The sequence below is a fragment of the Micromys minutus genome (assembly GCF_963924665.1).
Source record: "Micromys minutus genome assembly, chromosome: 5".
NCBI lineage: Eukaryota > Metazoa > Chordata > Mammalia > Rodentia > Muridae > Micromys > Micromys minutus.
Genome location: NC_137974.1, coordinates 60,597,841 through 60,623,386, shown reverse-complemented (window position 1 = coordinate 60,623,386; position 25,546 = coordinate 60,597,841). Strand labels below are relative to the sequence as shown.

General features: G+C 45.6%; 2 protein-coding genes across 4 annotated transcripts in view; one reads left to right on the top strand and one right to left on the bottom strand.

Moving 5' to 3' along the window:
* PLA2G7 (phospholipase A2 group VII) overlaps nucleotides 1-7,443 on the top strand; it is a 36,127-nt gene extending 28,684 nt beyond the window's left edge. For both annotated transcript variants that reach the window (XM_080916769.1, XM_080916770.1), the window contains exons 8-12: nucleotides 956-1,069; nucleotides 2,749-2,840; nucleotides 4,111-4,281; nucleotides 6,575-6,723; nucleotides 7,184-7,443. In XM_080916769.1, the coding sequence (XP_080772895.1) occupies nucleotides 956-1,069; nucleotides 2,749-2,840; nucleotides 4,111-4,281; nucleotides 6,575-6,723; nucleotides 7,184-7,290 (633 nt within the window). In that variant the 3' untranslated portion in view covers nucleotides 7,291-7,443. The remainder of the gene's footprint in view (nucleotides 1-955; nucleotides 1,070-2,748; nucleotides 2,841-4,110; nucleotides 4,282-6,574; nucleotides 6,724-7,183) is intronic.
* A 2,449-nt stretch (nucleotides 7,444-9,892) lies between these two features.
* On the bottom strand, nucleotides 9,893-24,503 carry TDRD6 (tudor domain containing 6; the record flags this gene model as incomplete). 2 transcript variants are annotated; one of them, XM_080916749.1, is made up of 6 exons in its annotated part: nucleotides 9,893-9,972; nucleotides 11,328-11,391; nucleotides 14,676-14,765; nucleotides 16,371-16,495; nucleotides 18,455-22,324; nucleotides 22,907-24,503. In XM_080916749.1, 6 exons carry the CDS (start codon nucleotides 24,501-24,503, stop codon nucleotides 9,893-9,895), a joined length of 5,826 nt encoding a protein of 1,941 aa, XP_080772875.1. The 2 variants fall into 2 exon arrangements, with proteins under 2 accessions (XP_080772875.1, XP_080772874.1); XM_080916748.1 differs by having other exon boundaries at nucleotides 18,455-24,503.
* Nucleotides 24,504-25,546: the final 1,043 nt, after the last annotated feature.

Here is a 25,546-nt window from a genome sequence, read left to right as displayed (position 1 = left end):
CAGGTCTTGCCCAGGTATGGTTGTATACACCTTTGATTCCAGAACTCAGGAAGCAGAAGCAGGCAGACTTCTGGGATTTCGAGACCATCTTGGTCTACATAGTGTGTTCCAGGAAATCCAGAGCTACTTAATGAGACCCTGCCCCATCTCTCTCAAAATGAAGTGTACGGGTTTTAAATTCCACTTGTCTGTGGATGTTGGCTCCATCACTTGGTAGGGGGAAAATCCTGGCCAAGTAAATCTTGCGCTTTTTAATGTGTTATACAATAGTAAATAACAATCTCTGTCTCTTGTGGTCATTGGAATGATAAAGTATAGCAGTTACTTCTTTATCTTAGGCATGTTAGATGTGGCACAGTAGTTAGACCCACACACATTTCACTGACATAGGTTCTTGTGTCCCTTGGAAATCTTCCTTTCCGGAGTGAACGTAGACCCAGAGAAGCTCATAAAGTTACAAGACTCACAAGGTCCCTCCCTGAGGTTACACAGGCAGGAAGCATCTATTGGTCAGAGGATTGTTCTATAGCTTAAAGGATATAGCTTTTGAGTCAAAACACACACACACACACACACACACACACACACACACCCCTAATAAACTAACTGGTTCACCAAGTTAGTCTTGGAACTTAGGTGGAATAATTTCTTTGATCTGTTGGCATTCTCTCTATCTGGGATGGATAGACTTTATTCATATTGTCCCCACCATTACCACACAATAAATATAAACCCAAAGGATTTGCACAGTGGGTAAGCCAGAGGTGAGCTGAATCTAGATGCAGCTGGTACCCAAGCTGGAACCCTCAGTCACAACACTAGCTTATATTTCCTTCACGTTCTGATGAGGTGTTTGCAGTATGTAACTAACCATTTCTCCCACAGGCAACTCTACACAAACGTGAAGGTGTTACAATATCTTACATTGTCATTTTTCTTCTAATTATTGCATTAGGTTCGGCAGCGAGCAAAAGAATGCTCCCAGGCTCTCAGCGTGATTCTTGACCTTGCACATGGAAAGCCAGAGGAGAACGTACTAGGTTCAGCCTTTGATGTGAAACAGCTGAAGGTGAGTTTTAACAGAACTCTTCCTTCCTTGGACCGTGTTTCCGTATATTTGTGGGGGAGGAAACTTCTTTCCTGCTATATTGCAAGGTACATGATAAAAGGTTTTGTGATAGATGGCTTTGATTGTCTACTGGACAAGATCTAGAATCACCTAGGAAGAGAGACTCAGTGGTCTATATTGGGTTGGTCTGTGAGTATGTTTGTAGGGGATTGTGTTAAGTTAATTGATGGATGAAGACTCAGCCCACTGTGAGCAGCACTAATCCTTAGGCAGGAGGTCCTGAACAGCAGAACACAAGCTAAACAAGCTAGCAACCAGGTGAACCACACATATATTCAATTCTCTCTGCCCTTGATTGTTGATGCAATATGACTAGCTGTTTTAGTATCTTGCCATCTTGACCTCCATGCCATTTTGGACTATAAACATGGAATTGTGAGCTAAAATAAACCTCTCTCATCTACTTTGACTTTCTTCCACTATGTTTGATCACAGCAAGAGAAATAAAGCTGAACTAGAATTGGAACACATACACACATGCACACACACACACACACTCTCTCTCTCTCTCTCTCTCTCTCTCACACACACACACACACACACACACATGCACACACACACACACACACTCTCTCTCTCTCTCTCTCTCTCTCTCTCTCTCACACACACACACACACACACACACACACACACACATGCTTACAATCATGCAAAGCAGGAAGCAGTGAGACCATTGCCTGGTTGAACTGTATGTAAATAAAAACTGCCCATTTGAGCTAAACACAGCAGTTTCATATGGTCCAACTTCACATATCCAAGGTACGTATAGTTTACTGCACAATGCTGGCATCATTTTAAGCTTGATCTTGAAAGATTTGGCCAAATGTTTTGGATGACATTGGGGGGGTTGTGTGTTTGTCAGTGTGACTGGCATGAGTTGAGGGTTAGAAAGCACAGTGCAGAGGGAACTAGAAGTAATTTGATTTGAGGATAAGATATTGGTTTCTTCTCTAGATACAACTGAGAGGTGATCTCAACAAGACACCTGTCTACATGCTTCTATATATGTTCCCTTGGCCTGACCCAGATACTTCCTCTTCAGTAACTCTTGTCTAACCTTCAATGCTCAAGTCAGACATAATCTCCTCTTTTGCAGAGCTTGGGTTGGCTATCAAACTACCAGAGTGCTCCTTGGTCTCAGGAGATTATGCTGTGTGCATTGCACAGTATCAAAAAATTGCTATTATTTCCTTCCACAATAAATATAAGCTCACTAAAAAAGAGACTATGGTGTCTGACATGACAGATATTCAAGAAATATGCTTAGAATAAATAAAGTGATAATCATGGAATAAGGTGAGGCAGAGCTCGGCAAGGTGGGGATCAGGATCATAGGGGGTTAGTTTTGGGCGCAGGTGACAAGACCAATAGGTTCTCTCTCTCTCTCTCTCTCTCTCTCTCTCTCTCTCTCTCTCTTCTCTCTCTCTCTCTCTCTCTCTCTCTCTCTCTCTCTCTCTCTCTCTCTCTGTGTGTGTGTGTGTGTGTGTGTGTGTGTGTGTGATCAAGGTATTTACCCAAACCTATGAAGTGAATGGTGATTGTATGGCAGACAGAATTATTTAATGTACTCTTCTAATGCCAAGTGAGATGATAACTCGCTGTCCTGCTTGTTTACCCAGGATGCTATCGATGAGAATAAAATAGCTGTGATTGGGCATTCTTTTGGAGGGGCAACAGTTATTCAAGCCCTTAGTGAAGACCAGAGATTCAGGTAAGATAACAAGACAAATCAAAACAACGGAGGATGACCGGGAGAGAGAGGGCACGTGTAATACATGACAGTTAACCAGTTTTCTGAAATTCCAGTGATTAAGGGGTCTTTTGGGGTGTATAAATCCTACTATACACACACACACACACACACACACACACACACACACACACACACACACATTTGTTGGTTTCATTTTACATGTATAGACATTTTGCCTGCTTACATGCATGTGTACTGTGTGCATACTTTATGCTGAAAGAGGTCAGAAGACAGCATCAAATGCCCTGCCACTATACTTAAGAAGAGGTGTGAACTGCCATGTAGAAGCTGGAAATTCAGCCCATATCCTTGCCCAGAGAAACAATTGTTCTAACCCACCGAGCTATCTCTCCAACACAAGCCTTACTGTTGTTCTTTGCTTCATCAAGTTTATATATTTCCTTAGGCAGAAACCATGTCTTTGACCTGCCACTAAGACCTTTCTCTTGCTATGGTAATGGCAGCAATGTCCATGATGCAGAGGCATCTCTGTCGCAGGCCATGGAGTCCTTTGGGTGTATGCTCTGAACTAGGATAGTTGGGTCACACAGTAGCAATATGTTCAGCATTTGAGAAGCCTCCACATGGATTTCCAAAGTGCCTGCAGCAGTTCACACCCCTACCAAGCCCTTTCTGCAGCCCTTGCTAGCATTTGCTGATTCTCACTGGGATGAAGTGCCCTCCCAACATAGTGCTATTCCGCATTTCCATAATGGCAAAAGATGTTAACTTCTTAGCCATTTGTTTTCAAGAACTCTTGCCTTTGGCACATTTTGGCCCATTCTTATTTGTTTTTGTTGTTGTCGTTGGGTTGTTTTCTTGTTATTTAGTTACTTTGAGTTTTTAAAAAATATTTTATGCATATTCATGTCTCTGTCAAATGTGGATCCCCTTGGGGTGAATGCGTGTAGAGGCCAGGAAACTAGAAAGGGTCCGGTGATCAGTGAAGTAGAGGCGCTGAGGGAGGAGTGGGAAGCGTAACAGAGCAAATGCATTTGGAGAACCAAGTGACAAACTGAATATTAAAATCCTTTCGGGATATAGCTTTCTTCATGTTATGATTCCCAGGGAACATAATCATGGGGTTCCAGCTCAGCTGTGTTACGAAGCTGATTTTTATCCCCCCCCCCCCCCCCCCGCATCCTTACATTAAGGTGGTGTGAAGGGAAGGCCTCTGCTGGCTAGCCTGTAACCTGTCACTCTCTGTCATTGTCAATGATGCCTGCAGATGTGGGGTTGCCCTTGATCCATGGATGTATCCGGTGAGCAAGGAACTGTACTCCAGAATCCCTCAGCCTCTCTTCTTTGTCAACTCTGCCCGATTCCAGACTCCAAAGGACATCGAAAAAATAAAAAACTTCTACCAGCCTGACAAAGAAAGGAAAATGATTACGATCAAGTAAGTGCTCATGGTCTGGAGGGCAATCTAGGACCTGAAACATCTGGGAGCCACTGCAGAATGGCTGTGTCGGTGGTGAGATTTTTAATAGGTAGAATGTAGCTTGTCTTCAGTACTCATACGCTTTCTTTGTTTTCTTGTAAAGCAAGAAACTTTAATTATGTAAAACGAAGTTACGAGAAAAAATTTTAGCTTGTTGTGCAATGCTACAATTAAAAAAATAACCTCAACGGTCCAATGAAATACATTTATATTAAATACATTCTATTATATGATAATAATTGTAGTAATTGTTATTCTGGGGGAATGCTACACTCCCTTGTTGTCTTTAAATATCTAGTACGGGTTTCTACCCTGTTTCAGATCATTTAGTTCCCAAATACAAGACACAGAGACCTTTTAGATTTATACTAAACGTTAAAGCACTAGTGCTGGGGAGATGTCAACCCTCTGTGCTATTTTATCTATTTTCCCTGTTAACGTGCCAAAGAAGATATGTTTTTGCCATGCGTTCCATCTGTGTCCCATCTGCTCAGGCCAGCCCTCGTGGTCATGCATTCAAGATCCACCTACTGCATGGTGACTTCTTCTCTCTTCCTCCCTTGTGGTTACTGCCTAAATCCCAAGCCCGGGGAACCATTGCTCTGACCCTCTCTTCTGCCTAGCCAGGCTTTAGGTATTTTTGATAACCAATTAGAGGTAACTTGGAAGGCCTGGTTTACACACCATCATTTGGTGTTCATGAGGATCTCATCGGGGTCAACCAGATCTTGGGGACCAGTATTTAAAATTCAACTGCAAAGCAGTATTAGAACACCCCCCTACATACATTACTTTGCACGTCTAATGTATTACTGTATCCTGTCTTCTCTGGAATAAAGAGGTATGTAGATTTGTGGATGTAATGTTAAAAAAAAAGTCTTGGATTTTAAATAGTACCTATCCTACTTTCAGTAAAAAATTTTTATTGATCTCAGAATTAAAAAGTGTTTGCTAATCTAAAGCAGTAAAACCATGCAAGCTAAAACTCACTGCTTTAGTAAGTAAATTAGTGACGTTGCAAACGTTGACTATTGATTTCTTGGTACTGTGCAATAACTATGCTGGCCACTAATACTTTACCAAAGCATAACTGATAGCCTTACTTTTTAAACTTTTATTCTTTGTGATTTTCACATCATGTATCCCAATCCCACTCATCTCTCTGACCCTTTATATCATCTTTCTACTCTTTAAAACCTGGTTAATTCAGGGCATGGAGAAAGGCAAAAGGATGCACTGAGAATAGTTCCCCTTCATCTGTAGTTTGGGTTTCTACCTTCTCTTTTCATAAGTTTAGTCATTTATGGTCAATTGTGATCAGGAGACATTTACTGGGAAAAATTCTAGAAGTAAACAATTCATTTTGTGAAGTGTGAGCCATTCTCTATAATATAACAAAACCTTGTATGACCCTGCTTTGATGGGGAGTATTCCTTCATCCAGTCATGGATGTTCTGTGTGCAAACCTCCTGATAGTCACCCAGTGTTATGACAGTCATGACTATCATGTTGCAATATTCAAGATTAAATACAGTTCCAAAAACTAATGGGGAAAAGAAAGAGAAAAAGAGAAAATGCTTTCACATTTTCTCCTTTTCTTCTTTCTCTTCTTCTTCTTCTTCTTCTTCTTCTTCTTCTTCTTCTTCTTCTTCTTCTTCTTCTTCTTCTTCTTCTTCTTCTTCTTCTCTCTCTCTCTCTTTCAGATATAGTTTTGGTTACTTTTCTTGTTTCTGTGAAAAATACAATAAAAGAACTCTGGCTCAGTGACCAGCAAACCAGGGAGAGCAAGCCAGTAAGCGCACTCCTTGACAGTTGGTCTCTGCTTCCGCTCCTGCCTCAGGGCTTCTGTCTTGACCTCGCCCTGCCTTCCCTCAGTGAAGGTCTGTGTGCAACCTGGAACTGAAATCAACCTTTTTCTTCCCACATTGCTTTTGTTTGTGGTGTTTATCATAATGAGAAACCTAAACCAGAACACAAATATTTTAAGATCCTTAAATGAATGGCTTTTGATCCATTAAAATGACCAGACTGCACATTTTGTTTCCCTATTTTGTAGAGAATTTTCTATTGGAGCCAGAATTGTTTTTGTGCTTTTGTGTGTGTGTGTGTGTGTGTGTGTGTGTGTGTGTGTGTGTGTGTGTAATGTGTGTATACATGTATGTTATTGTATATATATATATACACATATATGCATATAAATATATATGTATATATTCGCACTACATGATTTATAAATATCTTTCTCTCCTAGGGGCTCAGTGCACCAGAATTTTGCTGACTTTACTTTTGTAACTGGAAAAATAATTGGAAACAAGCTGACACTGAAAGGAGAAATAGACTCCACTGTAGCCATCCACCTCACCACCAAAGCCTCCTTGGCTTTCTTACAAAAGCACTTAGGTAAGAAAGGGCACATTCCTCAGTGACTCAAGCTGTTGGTTCTCAGGACAAAACCCTTTTATATGCCCTCGGCATAGTCTCAATGTAGTTGTTTCTACCTGGTTTTTGGTAGACAAAGCAGGAAATTGATTTAAGAAGAAACATTTCAAAGAGTGAATTATGTTGCCTTGCATATATATATATATATATATATATATATATACACACACACACACACACACACTCACTGAAGCTAACAGTCCTTCTGTGAATCCTAGAGTGAACTTACATGTTGGAGATACTGACAGCTGCTTGCTTGTCTCTAAGCTGTTCTGGAGGCTGTGCATTTGTTAATGCAACCTGGCCCCCTATTCTATCACCACTGTGATAATTCTGTAATTTGTAACTCTGTGGTGCCACCTAGCGGCACTCAACTGTTTAATAGTATTGACAGGTTTGTTTTGTTGTCTTGCTTTTATAGAACTTCATAAAGACTTTGATCAGTGGGACTCTCTCGTGGAAGGCGAGGATGAGAACCTGATTCCTGGGTCACCCTTTGATGCAGTCACCCAGTCCCCGGCTCTGTAGCACTCTCCAGGGTCACACACCCGGAGTTAGAAGAGCTTGTTACAAAGAGCAATGTTATTTACCCTAAGCACTTTTAAATGTTCACTGTACTGTAGGATAGTAATGAACGCCTGGCCTAAGCTGGTTTTCTCCTGAAAATGTAAGGAAAATAAAATAGAGAATACAAAAGGTATTGGTGGTTTAAATTGTAATTTTACAAAGCTGGTCCTTTTAGAGTCAATGAAAAGCTACTTGCCAGGAACGACCCCTGAGAAAACACATTGTAAATGATGTAAACAGTGAGAACAGAATGTCCAGTCTTTGAGAAGCAGAATTAAGTCAGAGAAGCAGAGCTTGTGTGGAACCCGTTCGCCTCTCTCTGCAACCCTTGGCTGAAGTAAGAAAGGTGCATCGATCTGATCACAGAGCCATTGTCGTAATATAGGATTGGTAGTATTCTATTTCGGTTGAAGATGAAAGGGAGTATGAGAGAGATTTTTGGAATATCTGGTACAAGGGCAATAGAATCAGTGTTGTTACTAGGATTTTAATCTCTGCTGTGTTCTGTTTACTAAACAGAGGTGCTGTGTGCAGGCAGGCCAGGGATACACGCTCAAATATGTTAGGTATTTACCCAAAGACTGTGAAGGACACAAAGGAAGTGTTTAAAACTATCTGCCAACTTTGGATGTCTTATGTATATGGCCTAGTCAGGCCTAGTGTCGCACACCTTTATCCCAGCACTCAAGAGGCAAAGACAGGGTGATCTCTGAGTTTGAGGGCAAGCAGAGTGAGTTACAAGACAACCAGGGATATACAGAGAAACCCTATCTTGGGGAAAAGAAAAAAAACATATGTGTGTGTGTATGTGTGTGTGTGTGTGTGTGTGTGTGAATGTGTGTGTGTGTGTGTGAATGTGTGTGTGTGAATGTGTGTGTGTGTGTGAATGTGTGTGAGTGTGTGTGTGTGTGAATCTGTGTGTGTGAATGTGTGTGAATGTGTGTGTGTGTGTGTGTGAATGTGTGAGTGTGTGTGAGTGTGTGTATGAGCGAGCTCAAGCGCACACACTTCTTGCCTGCCACTTCTTGTGCAGATGCAGAGGGCAGAAGAGGACATTGCCTTTCGTGGAACTAGAGTCACAGATGGTTATGAGCTGTCCTACATGGGTGCTGGGAACGGGACTCTGGTCCATTTCAAGAGCGGTAGACACTCTTAACTGCTGAGTAATCTCTCCAGCGTCTTCCTTATTTTGTGATGCAACTTCTCCATTTTCCATATTGTTGTGTTTTTAAGACAATGTTTCATTGTGTCACCCCAGTTAGCCTGGAACTCACTGTGTAGACCATGCTGGCTTAGAACTCTGAGATCTGCCTGCCCCTGCCTCTTGAGTGCTGGGTTTAAAGACACCACCCTGCCTAGCAAGACCCAGTTTTTAATGCTTAATTCTCACTCTTCATATAGGACCACAGGGGATGATATTTTTATTTTTATCCACATACGTTCACCCTATTCACATTGGGCATATCTTTTGATTTTTAAAAATGGCTCTCATGGCTGAAATGGTTTGCTTAAGAATACTCTTTTATAGTTTGTGGTTTATGCAGAGGCTCAGAGAAGAAAAATGGAAAGCATCCAGTGAGCTACAATTTAGCAAATAAACTAGCACACTGGACATTCCTCACAGGAAAGGAGGAGAAAAGCACTCGAAACGTTTCAGGTACTTTTCATGTTGTAACCTGATGACCCGAGTTCTATCCCCCAGACCTTGGTAGTGAGTGTATGGAGAGACAACTCTTGCAAAGTTGTTCATTGGTCTGCAAGTGTTATGCTTTGGCATGCATGCACCCACACACATATCTACTTCTACACCCCCCCACACACACACGGAAATGTAATCTTAAAAGTATCATTGGAGTGACTCACAGGTCAAAGCTGTTTTTATTTTATTTATTTTGATGGGGTCTCATTATGTAGTTCTGGCTGTCCCAGAACTGACTTACTATATAGACCAGGCTGCCCTTGAACTCAGAGATCCCCCTGTTTCTGTCTCCTGAGTGCTGGGATTAAAGGCATGCTCCACCGTGCGGGCTCAGAGCTAAGTTTTCCTGGCACCAAGGTCCCCCACTTCTCTGTTACAGAACAGACAGAGGCCACAGCTTCAAGGATAAACTTTATTCAAATCTTAGGTTGCATTTGTTGTGTTTCAGGTTCACACAGAGCAGTGGCATCTATTTCAGCAGACACACAAGCCAAAGTTTCAAGAGACAAACGAGGCTTCTGATGGTCTTGCTAACAAAGTCTATCCTGTCATGCTCACTGAGAACCTAATAACAACAATCTATTGAAAAGAGAGCACTTTGGGGGATACAGTAATAGGTTAGCAAAATAAATTATCCTGGCCGAGGAGAAACTCAAGAATGCTATTGGCTGAGGGACAAGACCAGATACCTCTAAATAGCAAAAAACAGGCTGTATTGTCACCCTGAGACCCATCGCTTCCACCACACATCAAGTTGTCCCCCAAAGGACAGCTTCCAGGGGTCATGTGCTTTATGTTGCCTCTGGCACGTTTGGTCTGGGTAGCACACATGGCTTGTGAAAGGCAGCTTCTGATTGGCCGCATCTATATGCTCAGCTTGGCTGTGTTCAGAGTTGAATAATCTGCGTCACCTCCAAACTCCTCATCTGAAACAGAAGAAAAACCCGTGGGAGACAAAACAGAGTAACAACAGGATGGGGTGGGGATGTGTGCCCCAAGTAGTACCGAGATCCATTCCTCTCTCTCTCTCTCTCTCTCACTCTCTCTCTCTCTCTCTCTCTGTGTGTGTGTGTGTGTGTGTGTGTGTGTGTGTGTGCGCGCACATGTGTGTGTACATGCGTGTGCAGTAAATCAGTAAATCATGTGTAGGGATGTGTGGAAGCAGACACAACTTGGTAAGGACCAGTTCCTCCTTATACAATTTACTGGTTATGTGTTTGTTTGTTTTCAACATGGCACAAGTTAGGGTCAACCATGAGAACATGCTCTGTTAGGTTGTTCTTTGGGCAAGTCTGTCTGCCATTTTCATGATTGATAATCCGTGTGGAGAGAACCCAGCCTACTGTGGGAGGTGCCTGCCTTGGATAGGTGGTCCTGACAGGTAATGGAGGGGTAGCAGGATATGACCATAGAGCAACATAGTAAGTCTATCCCTCCACGGATCCTGCCTCTGCTTCTGGCCTGGGTTCTTGCCCTGGATTTCCTCATTAATGGATTGTGACTAGACCGTCCTAAATATACACTCTCCTCCAGAGTTGCTTTCAGTCGTGTCCTTTATCACAGCAACTGAAAGCAAACTGGAGCACATCACGTGGGATCCAGGGATAGAACACAGATCAGCAAGGTCTCTATACCCACAGAGCAACATGGCCACCCACCAAGGTACTGTTTATTGAAAAAGCCACATGAAGTTCTAGGGGTGCCCAACAAACTGAAACGTGTCACGGAAATGAACTAAATGTCCAGAAGAAAATTTCAGAAGACTGACAGACAGACAGATTGAATGTACGAGTAAATTAGATATAAGAACAGATTTAATTTTCAAATTGTACTTATTATTTTGTATAATGAGAAAGGATGGGAGTCTGTGTGCACATGCGTGTAGAGGTGAGGGGACAATTGACAGACATCACTTCTCCCCTTTCAACACGTGGGGCCCTAGGTTTGACAGCAGTGGCAGTAGGTACCTTAACCCGCTCACTGATGCCATCCTGATTGCCCCCAAGAAAGCCATCTCATTTCATTTAAAGTATTCATCTGTCAAGTTCAGAAGTTAACGTCTAAGATTTACTCAGTTCACCACCAGGTTTCTGATGACATTTCAGCCAATCTTCCTCTTACTCATCCAATCAGCACCTATAAACCTGTTACTCCCACCCCCCCCCCAACCCAGTCCTGTTAATATTCACAGAAGCTGCCAACCCATTCCATTTGAGAGATTAAAGATAATGCTTTCTTTAAGACTTGGAAATTCCGGGTAACAGAAAAACCACTGTGTGGTTTTATGCCCACGGGTTACCTTTGATGGTGGTGTCATCCGATGGCATGGCGGAAAGCTCCTTTCCTACTGTTTGGAATACAGCCTACCAAACGGAACCTTAGAATTATTACCATCGTTAGAATAACACAGAAATCAGATCCTCACCACAGGTGGGGGTACATGGTAAAAATGGGTTCCTGATGACTTGGCATGGTTTGGTCTCAGAGTCAGGGATCGGAAGCAGAAGCATGCCTTCAGTTTATCAAGTTCTCTCTGCTTACTACATCTCTGCTGGAGCTCAACACAGGCCAGGAAGTGCCGTTTTCCTGTATGTGCGCTCCCCCAACCCTGGCAGCTTTGTTTGATGAAGGAAAGAGAGGATGGCTGTACAAATGGGTGTGCTGGTCTGTACTGATAATCCCAGCACTTGGGGGGAGACAGAAGGAGCAGCTAAACATCATCCTCCACCATAATGTGTGTGTGTGTGTGTGTGTGTGTGTGTGTGTGTGTGTAGCTCAAGGTTAGCCCTACAGGGAACATATAGACTGTACCCCCTCCTCCCAACACTCAGGGAGCATTGCAGAAGAGAGAACAGAAAGAGTGTAAAGAGCCAAAGGCCGTGGATAACTACACAGCAGGGCAGATGTACTCACAGCCTGTAATGACAGCATGCCCAAGACCTATGCAAAGCCAAGTCAGACCAAATCCCTGCATGGGAACAGGTGTTGGGGCCAAAATCCCACCTCTAGCCATGAGAGACTGATGACTGGGAGAAGGGACAGTTTTTTCTAGAGCCTACCCGTTACAAGGCCAGTTTTACCCCAGTGGAAAAGCCACACATCCGACAATACCTGGCCAGCACAGATTGGTCTTGAAAGTTATAAAACACAAAGGACATGAAGCTGGGTGGATATAGCCTAGGAGTGGATCTGGGAGGAGCTGGAGAGAGGGACTGTATAGGAGCAAAACACATTGCATGAAACTCTCAATAAATTCAGACAAACAAACAACAGCAACAATAAAATCAGGCCGTGCTTTGAGGGGGAAAAGAAGAAGAAAATGGGCCATGGCTCTTTAAATAGCTGCGCTGTAAACCTGTTATGTTTATGGTAAGGCTCTGATGAGTTATTAATAGCATTATGAGCAAGTGGAACTTATTAGTGAAGCATTCTTGTGGTAAAGTTAAATCATTCAGATAATAAAGTTTAGAAATCAGAAGCCTAGACACTAACCACACACACACACACACACACACACACACACTTGCACGAACACACCTGTATACTTTTGCACTGAGGGCACATCAAACAGAAACTGTTAATGGGGCAAGACAGTAATATCAGAGATAGGCTCTGTCTCTTAAAAGAGATTAAAATGCATCAACCCTGAATAGTGGAAAACAGGAAATAAGCAGGAAATTCCATCGTGTTAATTTCTTCTGGTCTTATACTGGGTAACATGGGTGTGCTGGCACCTAGACCGTGGATGGAGCCTGTCTCGGCCCTCAGGTTCCTGAACAAGGCTGAACTTATGCTATTCCCTCACCCACTTTAGTTTAATGGCAAGCCCAGCCACACAGAACTGAAGGATCAAAAAGAGAAAGCCAAAGAGACAAGCATACCAAGTCTACCCAGGGGATCAGTGAATGAATCTCCGGGGAGCTGAGGTAGCATGGGTAATGTGCTTGGTACACAGCATGTAGACCTGAGCTGGCTTGACAACATCCATATAAAAGACTGGGTGTGGCGGAGCACGCTTTGTAGACAGGGGCAGAGGTAGACGTCAACCTCAAGCTTGCTGCCAAGTCAGCATAGCCAAACCGAAGAGCACCAGCCCCCTTTTAGTGAGAGGTCCTTGTCCCGGAACAATTGATAACAACAACAACAACAACAAAAACCAACAACAAAAGAAAAGCCACCATGGTGGGTGGCTCTTGAGGAACACTTGAGGTTGACCTCTGTCTTCCACATACATGTGTGCATGCCCTCCACACACAAAAGGTGACATGGCCTAGGAGAAATTTGGAGGGTGAGGAAGCACTGTTTTAATGCTGGCATGCTAACACTAAGTATGAGCTAAGGCTCAGTCTCAGAACTGTGCTTGGCAACAATAACCCAGCAGTCTCTCATGCCTGACTGTCACCGTAAGTTCCAGACTGACCTCTCAGCTGAAGTGCTGAGCAGACCTGAGCAGCAAGACAAATGTGCTTTGAAACTAAACTAATCTGGGGAGGCAGAAGCCATAGATGGATGGAGTTTACAATGGGAACTTTAGTCAGTCTTCTACCAAAATGAGAACCTCAGCCTTCTCCACAGGATGCTTACAGGACCTGGGTCATACATGATTCAAAGTGTTCACAAAATAATAATCCACAGTGACTCAGCTTATTAAGAAGGAGGGAGGTCTGAACCATCTTTCCTAGGAACAATCGACAGAGACAAACTGTGCTGGCCAGGCATTGGATCTGCCAGAAGCAAGAAGTTCAAATTCAACGAGGAAAACAACAAAATTTGATACCCAGGGGTACATCCTGGTGGCTGCGGAAGCTGTCCACCATTACAGTCCTCCTCAGACTGTAAAACCACATGCTGCCGCAACATCTGCATGGCAGTGTGTGAGACAATTCAATCTACACGGTAAAGAGTGGGAAAGGAAACAAAACCATCAACCAGATGTTTTTGTCTTTGCAAGGTTGATGACAATGGCGGTTACTTTTTCATTTTAAAGGAGAAAAAGTGTGTGCGTGTGTATATACATATGTATATATGTAATATATTTATGTGTGTGTGTGTGTGTGTGTGTGTGTGAGCATGAGTGCAGGTGTCCTTGGAGGCCAAAAAAAAAAAAAAAAAAAAAAAAAAAAGCCCATCGGATCCTCTGGAGTTGGAATTGGACTAGCAGGCATTTACGAGATGACTAAAGTGGATCCTAGAAACTCAGCTTGTATCTGTTGCTAAGAACAGCAATTGAAGATCTGAGCTATCTCTAGCAACTTCATTACAACCTATTTCTTGGATCTTTGGCATCTCTCTCTCTCTCTCTCTCTCTCTCTCTCTCTCTCTCTCTCTCTCTCTATCTGTCAATCTATCTATACATATACATACATACATACATATATATATATATCATATGAGTCATCAATACCAAACTTTTTTTTTCATTTTTTAACCTCAAAGTGGGAAAAAAAATCAAGGAATAAATCATAAATAACTGGCTTGTTTAATGTCCCAAAAAGATTGATTCTGTCATTGATGTAATCAACTGTGTTGACACAGGTTCTTTTCCCTGTGCATTCTTCCTAACACAAGGGCTTTGAAAAGTGCTTGTCTAAACGTCTTAAAAAAAACAGAGCCTTGTTTTCATTATCTAATGCTTACTCAGCCATACCTCAGAGGGTCTCTTATCTACCTTGGGAATACCATTCCAGACATTCTCAGGGCTTACTGTCTCCTCCACACCACTTGAAAGGTTCAAAACCTACAAGAGGAAAGAGAACACCTGGTAAACAAAACAAAACAAACACAACCAAAACCAGGCAAGATTTACAAACTGCAAGTGACTTGTGTGTCCCCAGAATCTTCACAATAAAACAGTAAAAATGATTGCATCAGAGGCTGGGGACATAGCTCAGCTGCTTGAGTATTTGTCTAGCATGCACAGACCTGGGCTCAGTCCTCCAGTGTGGTGATGAATGCCTCTCATCCCAGCACATGGGAGATGGAGACAGGAGGCTCAAATGTTCAAGGAAACTTTGGGTTAAGTAGAGAATTTTGAGGCCAGCCTGGGCTATATGGGATGTTGTCTCTAAAGAAACAAAAAAGGGTTATATCAAAGTTTACCCTATATTTTAAACTCAGAACTATGAACATGTTGAGTGTATATGCTAAGGGATCAGAAATAAGTAAAATTCCAAGTGTAATAGGGGAAAGGCCTACAATCAGAGAGAGTACAAGAGAGTGTACACTACAGTGTGAACACTGCTTCTGAAAGGTCTGCTGCTATGTGCTCAAACATTCAGATAGATTACAGGTATAGAACTCTCTTGGAGGCTGAGTTTGTAGTTATAGGGCAAATCTAAACAGCAATACTAGTGATTCTCAGAAGAAATGGCCAAAGGAAATCACTAATGATTTGGAATTATGTGGGAATCAGGGCTTGCCTTTAATCTGAGCACTGGGTGGGAGAGGCAGGCAGCTCGCCAGGTTTAAAGCCAGTCGGGGCTACACAGAAAAAACCCTGTCTCAAAACCAAACAATGACAAAACAAAAAGCCTGTGGTAGATGGGATGGAACATGAGTGAGGTGGGGCTATTTTACTACATACACCAAAGCAAAAACATGATATACATGTATGTACATATATACATATGCAACGTAAGCAGTTTGATGTCTAGAATATAGTAGACAATATTAAGAAATGATGCCTAAGGCTGGAGAGTATAGACATTCAGCTGGATGTTACTGCACATGCGTGTCAATGACATTAATTTACGTTCTACACAGTGGCCCTCCCACTTTAAGATTTGCTCACTTACCTGTATGTGTGCACGCCTGCTTGTCTACATGTGTACCTCATGCATGCAGGGGTCAATGCAGGCCAGAAGAGGGTGCCTGCTTCACTGGATCTGGACTTGGAGGTAGTTGTGAGCTACCCGATAGGAGTGCTGGGAACCAAAGTGGGTTCCCCTACAAGAGCATAGCCACTCTTAGCTACTGAGCCTACTCTCCAACTCACGCTGTCTAGTATTCAAGTGATGTAATAATGTACATTCTTGAATCCACCTCAAGAAATTCAGACTTGGTATGTTCGGCCAAGGTCCCAAGTTATAGAATAGGCCAACAACTAGTATATCTGGTTTTCCAGATTACAGAATATAAGACAAAGTAATGCCAATAAGCTGTAAATCCCCGCCAGTGTTTATAAAAGGGCAGGTGGGTTTGAGTCTCACAACCTTCACTGAGGTGCCAGGAGAAATGAGCAGAGATTAACCAATAGCTACTTGGAACCTTTGAGAGTCTGTGAACAGGAGTGACGCACTTTTAGCAAGTCACCTTGAAACGAAGTCCTCCACTTTCCCCTTACCCTTGTTCCTTCTTCTGCTAGTGCCAGAATCTCACAGTTAGACCAGGTGTTTCTTAGACTCGACCACACAACACATTTCGATCCAACCGAGAAGCCTTTCAGAGTGTAGGTGTTCTGTAGCTGAGCTGATGAAGTGAACACAGAAAGACTCAGTGTGCACAGGCTGGCACCTTAGTATGAGACAAGGGAGAGGAGCACTTTCCTAGTCAAAGTGTACTACAATCCTTGTTTAATCAGTAAGTCATATGTTAGTATGTTTTCTGACTCTTTCCTCAATTTTATTATATACAAAATATATTTTACATTCATTCACACACACACACACACACACACATATCTGTATGCCCCAACTTTATATAATCCTAGCACTTCCCCCAAATGACAAAACTAAAAACCACCACTGAATTTGACCTCTAACACTGAAAATTACCGCTAAAGGCATATACTGTCACCATGAGTGAACATGGTCTATTTTCATGGTCCATACCTTACCATCTATACATAGATGAAAACTGATGCATTGGGTATGCATGTGAAAAAGGATACAAGGTATTTTTCTTTCTAAGACTTCGATATTTAATACCATGGTGATGTCCAGTTATATCGAGTTTCCTGAAATTTTTCATTTTTCCTTGTGACTAAATACAGTTCCACTTGAGTATATTTACCACATTTCTGTGGTTGGTTCATTTATGGATGGACATCTAGGTTGATTGGTTCATAGCTATTTTGTGAGTGATTCAGCAATAAACTTAGATAAGGAAGCATGCTGGCTAGTTTCATGTCTACTTGACACAAGCTAGAGTAATCTGGTAAGAGGAACTCTCAGCTGAGAAAATGCCTTGGTAAGATTTGCCCGTGGGCAAGCCTGTGCTTCATTTTCTTGACTGATGCTGTAGGAGGGCCGAGCCTACTGCGCGAGATGCCACCCTCGGGCTGGTGGTCTCAGCCGAGTCTAAGAAAGCAGGCTGAGTAAGCCTGGGGAGCAAGCAAATAAGCAGCACCCCTCTGTAGCTTCTGTATCAGCTCCTGCCTGGAGGTGGTTCCTGCTGGGATGGCCCTGGATGACAGACTACAAGCTACAAAACAAAATAAAAGCTTTCCTCCCCACGTTGCTTTTGGTCACAGTGTTTTATCATGACACTCCAACCAAGATAACAAGTCTCTACTAGGGAAACTTAGGAGCCCCTTTGGATATTTAAGCAAGGATGGTTATAGCTTATGACAGTTCTATTTGTAACTTTCTGAGAAGTTACCATACCAGTTTCCATAGCGACTACACCAGGTTATGCGCCCACTGGTGGTGAGTAAAGGCTAACCCTTCATCTCAGGTTAGCCAACATTTGCTTTCTTGCTTTCTTGTTTCCATTGGTTCTCTTGACAACAGCCATCTTACTGGGATGGGGAACTAAAACACTTTCTGTTTGCATTTCCCTGATGGCCACGGATGCTAAATGTGTTAAAAATGTTGTATGTCTCCTTTTGGAAAAATGTCTGTTCAGTTCATTGGCCAAGTTGTTGATTAGAAAGCTTTTTTTTAATGGCTAATTTTAAAGACTGTTGTGTATTTCAGATGTTGGCCATCTATATGAAATGTAGCTGGCAATGCTTCTCACCCATTCTGAACACATTTTAAAAGGTTAGATTTTCTTTTATATTTGTATCTGTTTGTGCAGATGTGCGTATGTGTGAGTGCCCACAGAGGCCAGAAAAGGGCACTGGATCTCCTGACCTGGGGTTATTGGTGGTTGTGAGATGCTTGATACGGGTGTTGGTAATCAATCTTTGGGTCTTCTGCAAGGGCAGTGCATGCTAGTAACTGATAAGCCATCTCTCTCTACCCACCTGATCAGGCTGAGCCAGAAGGGGGCCCAGATCCAAGATAAGCTGGCTGTAGAGACAGAGACTTTCCTTCTAAAAACCAAAACAAGCAAAAATGAAACGCCCTTCACAAAATTCAAATCTGAGCTAACTTCGTTGTGTTTAATCTTCCTTCATAAAAATGTACATAGCTCTGCACTGGGTATGCCCTTTCTGGGAAGCAAGAACCCTGAATGACTAAAAGCTGAAGGAGACCAACACACCTGGTACTGTGCTTCCACCCTTCCTTCCTCCTCTGGCTCCTTCCTCAGGGAACAAGGGTGCCAATAAGGCGGTGCTGTCTCTGTTATCGAGTTGTAGAAACTCCTCTTCAGACAGGTTCATTTCGTCATGTGCTGGGGAATCACTGCCCTTCCCATGGTGCGGGAGCAGAGACACGCTGTGGTCGTCGTCATCAGAAGAGCCCACGCGGCTGGACTTCCTCTCCTCCTCGGCACACCGGGATTCCTGGATGATCTGACTGACAGTTGCCGACAGAGGACTTAGGCTGTCATCCAAAGACAGCTGGGGTGTGGGGAGTTCCAGTGCCAGCTGCTTCTCAGCCTCACAATCCGGAGGAAGCTGCACCATGAATGGTTCCAGGATGGCTCCTGCCTCGCAGACCAGGGACAGAGGAGATCCCAGGCCCAGCTCCTCTTTCTCTTCCTCCCCCGCGGGGGAGTGCTGTAACTCAATGGATTCCAGCTCTAAGGTTTCTTTGCATTCCTCATCAGGGGAGAGTGGAACCTCTAGTGAATTCAGTTCCAGCAGCTCCCTTGGCTCACTAGCACGGGCCAGTATTGGATTAAATCCCGTGCTGAGGTAGCTGTTGTCATACTTGGCTCTGTCCATGAAATGGTAATCCCTGCCACCTTCTAGCCTCTCAGAACCCATTTTCCCTTTGCATGAGCTCTCAAAAGCATCGAAGATGTTCCGGGTGCTGCGTTCGTAGAACTTACTTGGCTTGGTTTCAATAGTTAAATCCTTTTCGATTCTCTCCGAGAGCTCACTTGCCCGGGGTTCCATGAAGAATGTCTTATCTGATGCTAATTTGTGACTTGGTTTCTTGAGGCCAAGGTCAGGGCTGGTCAGGGCCCCCTTTCTTTCTAAGCCATGCTTCTCAGAGTACAGGTTGCTCTTGGGCATGCCCATTTTAGCGTACTTCTTCATCTTCTCATTAATGTCCTCTCCCTTGCTCCTTAGCTCCACGATTGCTAAGGGGATGTCACAAACATCTCTCTTAATCTCCAATATTTTTATCTCTAACATGTCCTCTGTGACTATGTCATAAAAGTAATCATTTCCCTCTTGAGGGCACACACCACCAGAGACAGCAAATCCAGAAAGGCAGCAGGGAAACGCTTGCATGGGGACCAGCAGGAGCTCAGAAGGGATGTTCCAAAGTGCTTTGGTGTCCACACAGTCTTCCATGTTCCCAAAGTCCACAAGCCTGACAGAAGCAAGGTGGTCATCACAGATGTTAGTGATGAGGGCTCTGTAGTAACGCCCATCTTCTCTGTACCTCACGATGCACGGGTCTCCGACTCGTGGACACTGGATGAAGCTTTTCCTGTCTGCAAGCTGCTTGGCGGCACTTTGAACCTCCGTTTCTAGATACTGCAGCTTCTCAGAATCGGCAAACTGACACCAGAAATACTCAGGCCCGTCTATCACGGTGGCGTAGGCTTTTATCAGTTTTGCTTTGGGGTTATACCAGTTAAGAAACACAGAAGTGTCAATACTGGGTTTGTTAGCCAGCTTCAAACAGTCCCCTTTCATGGCTTGGGTGGCAAGCCCCGCCTGAGATGTGTCATTTAATGGAAACCTGCCAATCATTTCTTCAGCTATGATTCCATGTTCGTCCGTGAGAATCACTTCCCAGGTGCCTTGGAATTTAACAAATTCACATCTTATCTGAGCCTCCTCTGTCCTTTGGGAGAAGTAGCCCACCATTTCCTTACAGCTTATGACCTCAGGTGCCAAAAACCCCCTTAGGGAGCAATGGAGACACAGCACAGGTAACACCGCATCAACAGGGCCAAGCCGACCGGTTCTGTTAGTGTGGACCACAGACATGTTGCCATAATCTATAAACTGTACAGAGAGAAGGTCGTTGGGCTGCTGTTCCAGGACTACTGCTCGGTACCATAAGTTATCCTCTGGGAAAACGGCGCCTATCACGTCTCCGCTTTGCCACGGTGGACCCGTGTGGTACTGGGGCCTCGTTCTGACATCATTCAGTCGCTCTGAAAGATGATTGATCTCAGCTTCGTCTTCTATCAGCTGGATGTAGAAATCTGAAAGGTCGTTAATATGCGAAACATACACAGAGGTCTTAAAGCCAGGCGCTATTGTCTTTTGTGGGAATTCACAAAACTTGGGGGGCAGATCTTTGCCGCTGGCCTCTCCCACTCTTCTCTCAGGAAGAGTGGAGTCTAGTTTTCTGCCACTCATAGGTGAGCTGGCAAACATGTCTTCTTTCTTCTCCCTTGTTAATAGAAAGCCTCCACCATTTTTGCTTCCCATGGAGTCCTGATACGGTGTGACGAGGTTGGCCTTTGCCGGGCTTTGTGAATATCTGAGCTCCTTACGTGCTGGGCTGAGCTTGGGTTTGCACGATTCACCCCTAATCTCTACACCGGGTGCTTTGCCCTCTCCCGATTTACCCAAACAATCCATGGGTGGTGACCTCACGTTCTCAGTTTTACCTCCAAGAGCTTCGGTCTCTTGGAGCATCATTTCATTCTCCTTGTCCTTTTTCCTGGTGCTGTTTTTGTAACCAAGGAGCCCGAGCCTCTCGTTAATACTGGCATTGATTTGGACACTCTCGTCATAAAGCTCTATAATCAGTCTTCCATCTGGGTCTTTGGCTACGACTAAAGCCTTCAGTGACTTATCTAAGACGGTCTCCTGGAACCATGCTGTGACTTCCTCGGGGATATGATGGGGGATGTCAGACAATGAGCATTTCACCGCTTGCATGGGTAAAAGTAAAACATCGTAGGCATCTCGGGGGATGGGGAGCAGATGGTCACTTGCTACGTACGTGTTCCCAAAATCAACAAAAAAGACCTTACTTGGTTCTTTTTCTATTATTACTCCCCTGTACCAGTTTCCGTCGGTATATTTGGCAAGGCACAAGGTCCCAGGGACCAAGGTGGATGGTTTTAAATTCAGTAAGGCTTTACTTAGCTGCATAATGTTGTATGACAGTTGCTCCAGGATGTTCGTGTTTCTCGCAAGTTGGCAATAAAATGTCCAGGGGTCATCAGCGTGCGTGATGTACACCAATTCTTCACTTCCGATTTTTAGGTCATGGGTGGAATAGTAGTAAGAGTGCAGCTGGACAGACGGTTCCAGGGGCTTCTGAAGTTTTACAGGCCTCGCAAGTCTCTTTTCTACCAGAAAATGGCAGGCGCTCTGAAAGGGTGTTAGCAAGTCCACAACATTGAACCACTCTTCCTCGTGTCTTGACGCCAAAGCGAAGATGGTGCATTTTAGCTCTAAGTTGTTCTGCCAAGCATTATCAATAAACCCACTAAAAGCCTGCACCGCCTTTTCATCCCAGACAAAGGGGTTTTCACCAGTCGGTTGAATTAAATTATAGAGACTGCACCGGAAGGCCTGTGCTCTAACCTTGAAGAAGACATCACTGACGGAGAGTATGTCCTTTATTGATACCACGCCCTTATCTCCATAGTCTACAAACACCACTCTAACATGCTCTAAAGATGGCGCCCCACTAATCAGAGCTCTGGACCACCTCCCGTTTGCTGTGCGCTTTGCCAGACAAGCACGCGTGTCCCCCTCATAGGGAGATGGCTCACTTTTGCAATAGTCCTCGATGTCACACATCAGCGTTCGGAAGGCTTGGGCGTTCCTCATCAGCTGACACCAGAAAGAGCCAGGGTTTTCAATGTGAGACACCTTGACTTCGACCGTGCTGCCTACTTCCAATTCCCCTTTACCGCAGCAGTCCGGGTTTGTTTTCAAGAAATTCAGCATTAGGAGAGACGGGTCAGACGTCACCTTCCCCTTGTCCTGTGCAGTCTGTCCAGTGGAAAGGTTCAAAGGGCTCGCCTTGTCGGCCAAAGCTTCCGAAACAGAGAGGGTTTTGTTGTCTTTGTTGGCTTTCTGGTCTCCTTCGATCTTCTTGGCAGAGGGTACTTTACTAGTCTCTGCAGTAAAATGACCCAGAACATGCCCGGGGGAGTGGGCACTGAGTCTGATGTTTTCTTTGGTTTCAAATTCCTGGAACTTGGCATATCCAGCCTGAGCGATGACCTTACTGATGTTTTCCTCCCCGGTTCTGGATTCATCCAGGATCTCTATCACATATTGGCCATCCTGTTTATCAAGAACGTGGACCACCAGCTCTTTGTGAAGCACCGTCTTTTTAAAAAATGAAATTGCTTCCTGGCTCCATGTTTTCCCGAGAGGCCAGATGTCAGCCAGGGTGCACTTCAGAGCCAGTATGGGTAGCTGCCTGAACTGAGGCAGCAGCATCCGCAAGGCGCACCAGTCAACGTTCTCAGAGTTGCCCCGGTCCACCAGGAACACGTCCACACTCTTGCCGTCTAATCGGGTGACCACGGCCCGGTAATAGCCATTTTCTTTCCATTTTACACAGCAAAGATCGTCCGGTTCCGGTTTCAAAATAACCCCGTCCAGCTTACTGGCAGAAGAATAGAAGCTGCACATTCTCTTCGTCAGCTTGCTGAAGGTGTTCTTGTGCTTCCTCAGGCGAATCCAGAACTCCGAGGGGCTCTTCACGAACTCCACCTGGGCGTCATAGAAGGTGTTCATCTTCAACCTGAGAGATCTCAAGGAGGGGAGGGAGACTTCCTCCTCCGTTTCCTCAGCGGGGGACTGAGACTGAAACTCCACTTCATCGTCATCCTCATCCTCTTCTTCCTCTATGCCCTGGCTCTGAAGAAACCGGTCAGCCAGGCAACAGGATTGTGTCCCAAACGCGCTGTTGAGATTGATTCCATCTTCCCCGTACAGGGTGACATAATACATGTGCTCCAATGAACAGTAAAATTCAATCTTCGCATTCACTGCCTGGCCCAGAATCAGAGCTTTCAGATCGCCTACTTGGGACCGGGACCAGCCTCTCCCGCAGTCCCACAGTCCGTACAAAGCACAAGGGTATGTCACCACCGGCATTCGAAAATACTCCGGCAGCAAATAGCGAAGGCTGCGACAGCTCACCAGTTCTTTCCTTCCGTAATCCACGTGAAGCACCTGGGCACAGCGCTGAGGCCTGAAGGTCTCCAGCAAGAGGGCCCGGTACCACTGTCCGTCCAAGCCACAGGAAGCACAAGGAGACCCCGGCTTGTCAGGGCTCTCCTCCCTCTCCTCCCAGGTGCCACTGCCAGAGTCCTCATCCTCTGTCCCCGTGGGCGCCCGGTACACCTGGGCCATGCTCTCAGAGAGCCGGTGTATCTCCTGCGAGAGGCTCCGGAGTTGGCAGTGAATTCGGTGCGGATGGCATACTTGGGTTACCACCACCGGCTCCGTCACCCCCAGCTGCAGCTGGGGATAAAAGTAATCCAACCCAGGATGCTCTTGTTTGGGCGCGGCTCGCGGGAGAACTGGAGCTCCGGAGCTACCCAGCCCGGCCGCCGCTGTCAGGTAGCGTTTGAGCAGGGAACAGAAGAGGCTGTCGGGCACCTGCCGGGCCAGACCCAGCTCCTCCATCTGCTGAGACACAGCGGGCACCTCCAGCAGCACCAGGCGATGGAGGAGTAGCACGTCCAGGACCCGTCCGTGCACCTCCTTGCCCTGCAGGTTGCTAAGGAAGTCCACAGCGCTGGGGGACCAGTGCTGGGGCTCACCACCGCCCGTGCCACCGCCGCCCGCGGGCACCAGGCCGGCTAGCACGCAGCCCAACACCTCGGAGGGCAGGTGGAAGAACTCGCTGCGCCCTGGTGCCAGCGAGCCTGCGCCCGCCGTAATGGTACGACCCTCATCCAGCAGGAAGACGCGGCTGTCTTGCGCCTGGCGACTGACCACGCGGCAGCGGTGCCACATGAGCCCCACCTGCACCAGGCACAGCTCCCCCGGCGATGCCGACGCCCCACCCAGAGCCCAGGGACAGCGCGTGGCTGCCGCCTCCTGGATCTCCCGGCTCAGCCGCACGTACTCCTCCCGCCGCTGACCCACCAGTCCCCAGAGCTGCACCGGGATCACCTCGGGATGCACGTCCACGAAGGACACCCGCAGGGCCAGCGAGGCCCCCGGAGTTGGTAGTCCGGGAGTCGAACTCATGGCTGCGGCCGATCGAGAGTTTCCTTAGCGTCCGGAGAAGGTCCCGCCAAGCCAGGTCCGGGGCACTGAGGCAAGGGAAAGGAAGTCCGGAGAGGCGACCCTTCAGCCAGGCTCCCGGCGCAGGACCTCGGGGACTCGCGACTGGTAGCAGCCGACGGCTGGCCAACCGCCCACGGTGCCTCGCAGGCTCGGGTAGCGCGCGGCTGCCTGCCTTCCCGGCGCGGGGGGTCTCAAGGCGACCCATGGGGTGGCTTCCCGGCACAGGGGACACCTAAGGACTGCCAGCAAGCCTGAGGGAGACAGAGTCCTGATTCTTCCCAGGACGCTTTTGACTCCCGGGAGCTCAGCGGCAGTGCCTAGCAGACATCTAGTAGGAGAGCAGGGTCTGGGTGTCTCCTCCGTTTCCTTTTTCTCGGAGTGGATAGAGCACTGAATGCCAAGCACAGTGCCAGCCATTGGAGTTCCCAAAGAGAAACCGGGAAGGGAAAAAAAAAAAAAAAAAAACGGAGGCGCCAACGGTGCCTTCCCGGGCGTTGAGGCTGGAACTTTCATGGCTCTAGGCAAGGCCCAGATGAGGCCCCGCAGTGCGCTTGCGCGGCCCGGATGAATTTTTTTTCCCTACCTGGTGCGTTGGAGACCTGGAGCAGGTTGCCAGAGCCTCTGTAGTAATCTATGTCTCTGTTCCATGCCTGCATGACAGATCCTATAGGCACTTAGAATAAAGTCTGAAGTCTACAGTTTCTTCCCAGCACTTTGTCTGGTGTGTCTTTCTTCCCTGCTTCCCTTCCTTGTTGCAAAGCTATGTCCTGCTAGAGCACCCACCATTGCAGATACTCTATGGATTTCAGACTGAGCACATAGCACATAAATTGATCCACTAAACAGCGCTCCCCCAAAAGCCGAGAGGACTAAGCTATTTGCAAACTCTTGCCGTGTCTGTTATATCAGATTTCTTCTCCTAACTTACCAAGAAAATAGTAGAAATCTCTGCTGAGCGGGTAGAAAGACAATGGGAAATGAAGGTATAGTTGGAGGTGTGCCGA